We start from the raw sequence: 8,935 nt of genomic DNA on the forward strand, positions 1-8,935 counted from the left end.
TTTTTCTGCTTATGTGGTGCTGAGGAATCGAACCCAGGGCCTCAGGCATGCAAGGCAAGCGCTGTACCACTGAGCCACCTTCCCAGCCCGGAGGAGCAGTCTTAAGCCCGGGACGACCCGGAGGAGGCCCCGGTGGGCTGTATCAAGGTGCCCAGACAGGCTCCGGCCGGAGACCACATAAGCCCAGCGGGGTGCGACTCCCCCGTTGCGGCCTAGTTTGAGCCCCTTAACAGAAGTGAGCGGTGAAGCAACAGGCCCGGCCAGCGGCGGCCGGGAGGGGCGGCGGGGGAGGAATTGGGTATGCGCTTCCGGCCGCCAGGCCCCGCCCCTGGCGGCTATTAGCAGACTCCGCTCCTGCGCGCCGGGGTGGCGGCCGCGTGCGGGGGCGGGGCGCTGTTTCCGCCGGGCCATGGGGCCTCGCGTGCTGCCGCCGCCGCCGCCGCCGCTACCGCTGCTGCTCCTGCTGCTGCTGCTCCCGCTCCCAGCACTGCCGGGCAGGGCTGAGGGGCCCGCACCCTCAAGCCTGCGCCCTCCGCCGGCCGCGCCTTCACCGCCGCCTGTCGCGATTAATGGCAGCCAGCCGGGCGCGCCCCACAACAGCACGCACTCGTGGCTGCCCGGCGCCACTGGTTTGCAGCTGCTGCGCTCTTTCTACGTGTTCTTGGGCCTCAGCGGCCTGGCTGTGCTCTACTTCCTCATCCGGGCATTCAGGTGCGTCAGGCACACGCCACTACCCTACCGCAGCCAATTGAGGCCCGCCTCGCACATTACGTGCTGGACGTTGGGCTCCGCCTCCTAAGTGGGCGTAGATGGCTGCCTGTTCGTCATGTGGCAATAGGGGCGGGGTATCCTCCTGACTTGCCTGCTGTTGGCATCTCTTGGTGGATGCTGGGTTCCCGGTTTGCTGCTTGGTTCTGCAGCCTGGTTAGGGGTGTTGCTGCTCTGTTCCCGAATGGTAACAAGGATGCAGGGAAGTGACCGGGCAGGCCCCCTGGTGTTATTCCAGCCCCTCATTGTCAGATAACAGTACCCCTCCCTTGCTTCCCATGCTGCCTGCCCATCCATTGAGACCTCTGGGCTTGCAGCTTCCTACTGCCCTGCGCCCACCCAGTGCTCTCTGAGGCTCATTGTGAGGTGTGCTGACTCTCCCTTCTGTCCCCAGAAAAGAACCCTGGGCTTGGTGGAGGCTGCTAGTTCTTTCCAGGTTCTGCAGATGGCTTTGTCCTAGAGAGATGGCACTAAGGATTCCCTGACCTTGTCCCACACCCGTGACCCGTGTCCTGGCAAAGTCCAGATGCCCATCTAAACCCTTTGCCTTTATGGAAGACTCACTTTTCAGCCTTTTTTTCTTCCGGCAGAGCCTTGTGCTTCAAAAGTGATTTAGTAATATTTCTGGCTCTTGGGTACAAAAGTTTGGAGTGGTCATTGGCAGCAGGGCTCTGAGGGTCAGGATACATGGAAAGCCCCATGGGACAGAAGTAAGCAAGATGGGTGTCACCAGTACCAGTAAGACATCACAACATGTTTGGACCACTTGCAGGCTGAAAAAGCCACAGCGGAGGAGGTACGGGCTCCTGACTAACACGGAAGACCCCACTGAGATGGCCTCACTGAACAGCGATGAGGAGACTGTCTTTGAGACAAGGAATCTGAGATGGTAGGGAGTCCTCCTCAAGCCCCAAGCATCTTCATTAGGACTGGGCTGGAGAGCAGCATGGTATTGGGGTTCAGCCAGGTAGTTATGGTAGGAAAGCTGGACACAGTGACAGCAGATAGCCTCAATTTCCCTTCTCTTTTATAAGGGAAAGGAAGCTGAGCCTAATGATTCATGCCTGTAAATCCTAGCTACTAAGAAGGCAGACTTAGGAGGATATTGGTTTGAGGCCAGTACAGATAAAAACTTACTCTATATGAAATACAGCCAGAGGGCTAGAGGTGTGGCTCAAGCAGCAGAGAGCTCATCTAGAATTGAGGCCCTCAGCACTTGTTCTGGGGCTCATTTTGCCAAAGTCAGTGTCAGAAATGAATTGGCTACCAATGTGGACAGGTAGTCAGGAAGGCTTTTGGTGGCAATTAACAGGACCAGTTCCCAAAAGAGCATTTTAGACAGAGCAGCTGGGCTGACGACCCAGCAGTCTGTATTTAAGGAGACCCAGGGGCAGGGCCACTGTAGGGGTGGGCTTTGGCTTTCTAAGCCCCCAAGGGAAATGGACTCCACCCTGGGAACCCTCTGTGGTCTCTTCCACTTCACCTGGCTGGTAGATAGTTGGGAAAGGTGGACCTGGTGGCACAAAGTACCTTAAATGGGCCACCCCCACCCAAGGACAGAACATTTCCTGGATTGAGAGCAGTCATTTGCCTGGTAGGGTGGCCCCATCCCTTCCTTCCTCTCACCCATCTCCTTCATCTTCCAGATTCCTTTCCAGGGACCATGAAGGAAGGACACGTGGCAGCCACTCTGACGCTGGTCCTACTGAGTGCCGCTCAACATTGCATCAGAGCCTGTACAGTCACTGTAAAACCACCACCTCTACCCCCAACTTGGACAGCATGGCTTCACCCTCCAGAACCCTCCCCCACCCCAAGCCTGTTCAAGGGAGCCACTGCCCATAATTTCTGTCCACCTCCCACCCCCACCCCGCCACCAGACTGTGACATGTGCTGATTCCCCTCCCCTGAATGGTTGGAGTGGCCCTGAGCTGAGGCCTAGATGCAGGTGGACTAAGGGGTCTCTGGGAGCGCCTTCCTAGTGGACTGGGGATAATAAATGAAGCAGTGGTTTTATAGCTGGCTCCAACCCTGTTGTGACCCCAGGTCTGGGTAAGGGTTAGGTAGCAGAATGGGACTAAATTGGTCCCAGGGCCCCATCCCTGACCATACTGGATTTCCTTTGCCCTTGCTCTGGCTGCCTGGATAGAAAGCTGGGGTGTGAGGGGACACCAGTGGTAGACAAAGTGGGGACCATTTTCAGCTACGCTGTTTAAGCCAGGGTACCGTCCCCTATATCATTTTCCACCTAGTGATCAAGAGCCATGCTCTCAAGAACATCTGTCTCAGCCCACCAGCACCTTTGGAGAGGTTACCAGAGGCATCCTAGGCAGCTTCCTGTGCACCACACCCTTCGGCGTCTGTGCGAATTATTTCCCCCCCCACCAAGCTCTCATCCTGAGAGACCTTTGGCTGCATCGATTCCTCTGTGACCTTTTTGGTTTGTTTGTTTTCTGGTTGGTCGTGGGGTTTGAACTCTGCACCTGTGTGCTGTACCTGAGCTCTTCAGCTCAAGGCAAGCGCTCTACCACTTGAGCCACAGCACCATTTCTGGTGGTTAATTGGAGATAAGAGTCTCATGGACTTTCCTGCCCGGGCTGGCTTTGAACTTCCATCCTCAGATCTCAGCCTCCTGATTAGCTAGGATTACAGGCGTGAGCTACCAGTGCCCAGCTTTGTTTTTGTTTTTGTCAGTCACAAACTTGAACTTTGGGCCTACATACTGTCCCTGAGCTCTTTAGCTCAAGACTAGCAGTCTACCACTTTGAGCCATAGCCCCATTTCAGGTTTATGGTGGTGGTTAATTGGTGATGTCTCACAGACTTTCCTGTCCAGGCTGGCTTCGAACCACAGTCCTCAGGTCTCAGCCTCCTGAATAGCTAGGATTATAGGCATGAGCCACCAGTGCCTGGCTATGTGTGTGTATGTGTATGTGTGTGTGTGAGAGAGAGACAGACAGACAGACACAGAAAGAGACAGAATTAGTCCTAGGGCTTGAACAGAGGGCACCTGAGTTGTCCCTAAGGGTTTTTGTTTGTTTGTTTGTTTGCTCAAGGCTAGCACTCTTATCATTTGAACTACAACTCCATTTCCCACCTTTCTGGTTATTAATTGGAGCTAAGAATCTCATGGATGTTCCAGTTTGAATTGGCTTTGAATCAGGATCCTCAGATCTCAGCCTTCTGAATGTCTAGGCTTGCAGGTGTAAGCCATTGGTACCTGGCTATGATTCTGTTTCCCCCCCCCCCTTCAGCTGCTGAGCACAGTCCAGCTGTGGCATGTCACCTCTGTATGTTTCTGTACATTTAGGTGTGTGTGGAGGGAGGGGCGGGGCGAGGGCGGGGAGGGATAGGGGGTGGTGTGAGAGTCCTTACAGCTGTTGGCCAGAACCCTGTCTGCCATGTCATAGAGAAGAGCCACCACTAGGTGGTAGCCTAGTGCTGTCGGTCACCACCACCCCCTTACTTTGTCTCAGGAACCAGACTCTGGGAAGTAGTCCTGCTGGGCTGTACCTTCCAAGCTCCTTGCCTTCACATACACCAGTGGGCTGAGACCAATGCCTGTCCCTGACCTGTGGGTGGGTCCTCAGGCGGTGTTTACCTCAGCCCCATGACCCTCCTTCCTGGGGCCCTGCCAGCTACTGGGGCGCAGGAGAATGTCCATATCTCAGGCCAGGCTGTTCCTCCCTCTTTCCCTTGTCCTCATCTTCTCTTGTCTATTTAACTGCCTGACCCACCTTGAGTCTCCTCTTCCTTTCCGGTGGTCTGGCCTCCCTGCCTAGTCTCTGCTACCATCCCAGGAAGTCCTCGATTATACCTCAACCCTTGGGAAAATGGGGTTCTGCTTAGGAAGGTGGCTCCCAGGATTGAGGCAAGAGCCCCAACAGTAGAGATGCGGGTGGATACTCCCTATGCTCTGATCTGGGGTTACTTGCCATCTACGTGGCCCTGTGGGTCTGGCTTTGAACACTGTCCCCTGTTTGTGTTTCCATCTGCCTTCTTCACTCTATCCATCTCTTGTCTCTACATCAAACCCAGGGGGACAGGCGCAAAGACACAATCCTGCCCCCCTCACCCTGTGATCTGCACCCCCTTTCCTGCAGTTCTCAGCCACTTCTGCAGCTTCAAAAGGCACATTAATTACTCTAATGAGGTCAGGAGAGACCCTCTTGCTGCCATCCGGAGCTGGGAACATGCCACCCCTCAGCCCAGCCGCTTCCTGCCCCACCCCCTCTGCAAAGAGGGCTTGCTTCTCATCCTGCACCTGTCAGGCCCATCCCCATGCAAGCGCCCCCCCCCCAGCATTAGCCTGGAGTAATTGGCCACCCCCGCCAAGGTTAATGCACTATTAGCTGGGAGCTGGGGGCCGCTTTTAGCCGGGAGAGGAGTCTGTCAGCATGAGATGAAAGGCCCTGGGCCTGTGTGCTTGAGTGTGAATGCCCCGGGAGGCGGCTCCCAGTGCTTCTTGCACCTCATGCAAATGCACATGCAGGGACAGAACATAACCATGTAGACAGTCACGCACCAGAAGGATGCCAGCTCACCCAATTCACAATCACACCTGCTCAGACAGGTGTCACCTGAACAGATCCTACGCCACTTAAGAACCTCTTGCCCCTGTATTTGCCCAAAGTGTCCACTGGACGTAAGCTCAGTTCCTTACAGCTGAGCTCTAGCTGGGGTCCTAAGCCTGGATTCCAGTCCTGGGTGACTCACCGCACAGCCTCAGCTTCTCTATCTGTGCCATGGAGGCAGGATGACGCTGATAGCACTTTCCTAGAGACAAAGGGTTGGGTCATCTACTGTCTGACTGCAGGGACTTCACAGACATAGCCCTACCTGCATTTTGGTCTCCTAGGAGACAGCTGATGATGGGGCTGTGCTCCTCTCTGGAGTCATTGGGTCATTGTCCTTCATCCCTTGTCCTCTCTAGGGGCTCAATTTGGCCTCCATCTCACCCCATGGGGGCCCCAAGTTACCCCTGCTGCCACATAGCTGTCAGTGTCTGCTCTTGGCACTGGTGATTCCCCACATATATAGCCCCACATGGCTTTAAGAAACACTATCATAGGAGCCACACAGCTTGATTACATGTATCAAAATTCCTGGCCCCAGCAGTTCAGAGTGGTGTATGGGTCCTGCATAGAACAGCATCACCATGTAATGTACCTTGGCCTTAGCTAGGAAGGTATGGACATGCTGGCTGAAGGGCCAGTAGAGGCCTCAGAAGGATGAGCCTGTGATCAAAGGCCTGGAGACTGGGGCGGGGGTGGGGAGGGTGGCCGCGGTAGGGGGGGAGGGGGCAGTGTCAAAAAGGAGAAGAGAGCTGGGTGCCTGTGACTTACACTTGTTATCCTAGCTTCTCAGGAGGCTGAGATCTGGAGGATTGTGGTTCAAGGCCAGCCCAGGCAGAGAAGTCTGTGAGAGTCTAGCTCTAAACCAGCAAAAAGTCAGATTGGAGGCATATCTCATGTGGTAGAGGACCAGCTGAGGAAGGCAATCAAGTGCACTGTCAAGTTCAAGATCCCAGTTCTGCCAAAGAGGAAGAAAGGAAAGGAAAAGAAGAGGGAGGAAGGTAGGGAGAGCCTTACGTGAAGGTTAACAAGAGAGAAGGAAGAGGTTGGAGGTGTGGCTCAGATGGTAGAATGCCAGCTAATTATCATAAGTGTCAGATACCAAGGCCTGGTCTTGAGCCAAAAAAGAGGAGGAGGAGGAGGAAGAGGAAGGGAAGAAGGTGAGATGGGAGATGCCTGGGGAAGAAAATGGGCCATAGGAGGGAGGATGGTTGGTAGAGAGTAGGGTGGGGTGGTAGAAAGGTCAGACAGGAGGAGGAGGAAGGGGGAGGTGAGATGGGAGGAGAGGGTAGAAAAGCAGCAGCGGTATGTGCCTGTGGGGCCTGTTGTTGCTGGTGGTCCGATTCAGGAATCCTAGGGTCCTGTACCAGATGATGGAGTAGAACTTCATTTCCTAGCAGGAAGGATCTACCACTTTATTTTCTGCAGTCTTGAGATTCTGTCTAGCTCACAGATGGGGGCAGCTTAGCTGGACACTGACCCAGCCACCCCGTTACCACTTCCCAGGTTGAGTAGCCAGAAAGACTAGGGTTCCCGTAGACATCACTTGGACCTGTCAGCACTCTGTAACCACTCTGCCCTGCCTGGCCACCCTGAATCCTTGGGGGCGCAGAGCCTCCTGACCTATCAGTACCCCCCCTTCCCAGCCCATCCTGTCTGGTTACCCCAGGATTTCTGAATCCACTAGAGCAGACATTGGATTTGGTCTAATTTATTCTGTAATGAGAAATTTCTCCCTGCATATTTTTAGCCTCCTCTCCAGCTTTATGGCCTTTGAAGACAGAGGGGCTGCCAGACCTGATCTCAACCCCTGCAGCCTTGCCCTGTGGGCTGAGGCAGTGAGTGGGTGTTGCTGGGTGGCCAATGACAGATTAGGGCTGCTGGCAGGGGCTAGGGGCCAGGCTGGGCCTGGGCTAGGGAAGACCCTCCTGCGTGTGGGGTGGACTCTTGACCTCAGGGTACAGACCCAGGCAGAAGACAGACTCTGGGAGAACAGGAATGGATCCTATCAACAGCCTGTCCTAGATCTAGTCCTGGGGCTAACCATTGTCTCTGGTGAGCCCTGGCCCTGCCTGACCCTTGTCCCCAAAATAAGCTTGACCTCTGACCTTTGACTGCAAAAGAAGCCTAATCTAGAATGACCTCCCCTCATCCCAGCTGCCTGTGGCTGGCTGAGCCTCCAGGCTGGGACAGCCCCCTGCCCCCAAAGGGCCAGGGCTTTGGGGCCTCCACCGTGCTGGACTGCAGTTTGTCAGGGCCAGGTCTGGAGCCACAAGCATTGCCCTCCCCTCCCTTCCTGGTCCTCAAGAGCGGCCAGCGGGTGCGGGGAGGTTGAATGGGGGACAGCTGCCTTTGTTCCTGTCCCTGCTCGGGCTCTGACCTTGAGAGAGAGACAAGAACAGAAGGAAAGCGGAGCTTCTGCTCAAATCCGCTCGGTGGCAGGCAGCGGCAGATCTCGCCTTGGTGGCCCCTGCATGCAAATGAGCTGGCCCGCTGGGTCTTTTGAGGTGGTCCCATCCCTGAGTGCCCTTGGGGCTGGTCCTGCCAGGTCAAGGCTTGCAGGTTCTGAAAGCAAAGACCACTATCCATCCACCCCTCCCCAACCCAGGGGTCCCATGCAGCAGGAAAGGCTCCTGGGCCCAGGCAGCGGTGAGGAATTTGAACACACACCTTTGCAGGCAGAATGCTCTACACTTGCAGCCACAGGTTCTTCAGGTCCAGCAGGCACCTCTGCTCCCAGAAATCTAAAGCAGATACCTCCCCCCCTCCCCAAGACAGTTTCTTAGGAACCAGTATTCTGGAGCCAAAGCCTCCCTGCAAGTGATCAGTCTGTCTGAAAGCCCTGCCCTGGTATGTCAGTGGTCAAATCAAGGGACAAGACCTACAGTCCAGAACACGTAGGCCAGCCCAGCTGAGAGCCCTGGAGAAGAAAAGACAGAGAATTTCCTCCTGGTGGGGTGATAGAACACCTCCAGGTTTGAGCATGGTTGTTTTATATTTAGAGTGTGTGTGGTGTGTGTGTGTGTGTGTGTGTCCATACTAGGATTTGAACTTAGAGCTTCATGCCCTCACTAGGCTCTTTCTGCTCAAGCCTGACATTTTCCCATTGAGCCACACCTCTGCTTTCAGCTTTTCACTGGTTAATTGGGGGAAAAAATTCTCATGAGCTGGGTGCTTGTGGCTCATGCCTGTAATCCTAGCTACTCAGGAGGCTGAGATCTGAGGATTGCAATTCAAAGCCAGCCCAGGCAGGAAAGTCCATGAGACTCTTATCTCCAATAAATGACCAGAAAACCAGAGGTAGTGCTGTGGCTTACGTGGTAGAGTGCTAGCCTTGAGCTGAAGAGCTCAGGGACAGAGCTCAGGCCGAGTTCAAGCCCAGAGTTCAAGCCCCACGACTGACAAAAAAAAAAAAGTCTCCTGCCTAGGTTGGCTTTGAACCTTGTTTTTCAGATCTCAGCCTTCTACATGGTTTAGGATTACAGGCTTGAGCATGGGTTTTAATGCTGGGTGATATGGCATTCAAGCAGTAGAGAGGGAGCTCTGTGGACAAATGACACAGGCCCACACATACCTCAGAGACCCATCCCTGTC

The 8,935-nt window shown here is 54.8% G+C and overlaps 1 protein-coding gene across 1 annotated transcript; it reads left to right on the forward strand.

Moving 5' to 3' along the window:
- The first annotated feature begins 391 nt into the window (after window positions 1-391).
- LOC105990454 (chromosome unknown open reading frame, human C19orf24) lies at window positions 392-2,784 on the forward strand. Its single transcript, XM_013022873.1, has 3 exons — window positions 392-711; window positions 1,541-1,657; window positions 2,415-2,784. Coding segments are annotated over exons 1-3 (420 nt in total). The 5' UTR covers window positions 392-409; the 3' UTR covers window positions 2,416-2,784.
- The last annotated feature ends 6,151 nt before the right edge of the window (window positions 2,785-8,935 follow it).

Source organism: Dipodomys ordii, unplaced genomic scaffold, assembly GCF_000151885.1.
Source record: "Dipodomys ordii isolate 6190 unplaced genomic scaffold, Dord_2.0 Scaffold64, whole genome shotgun sequence".
Taxonomy (NCBI): domain Eukaryota; kingdom Metazoa; phylum Chordata; class Mammalia; order Rodentia; family Heteromyidae; genus Dipodomys; species Dipodomys ordii.

What these genes read in the sequence shown, in the direction of transcription:
- LOC105990454 (XM_013022873.1), top strand. Translation starts at nt 410, where the DNA reads ATGGGGCCTCGCGTGCTGCCGCCGCCGCCGCCGCCGCTACCGCTGCTG. An exon ending in TTCCTCATCCGGGCATTCAG is followed by an intron (nt 712 to 1,540) that starts GTGCGTCAGGCA and finishes GACCACTTGCAG; the next exon opens with GCTGAAAAAGCCACAGCGGA.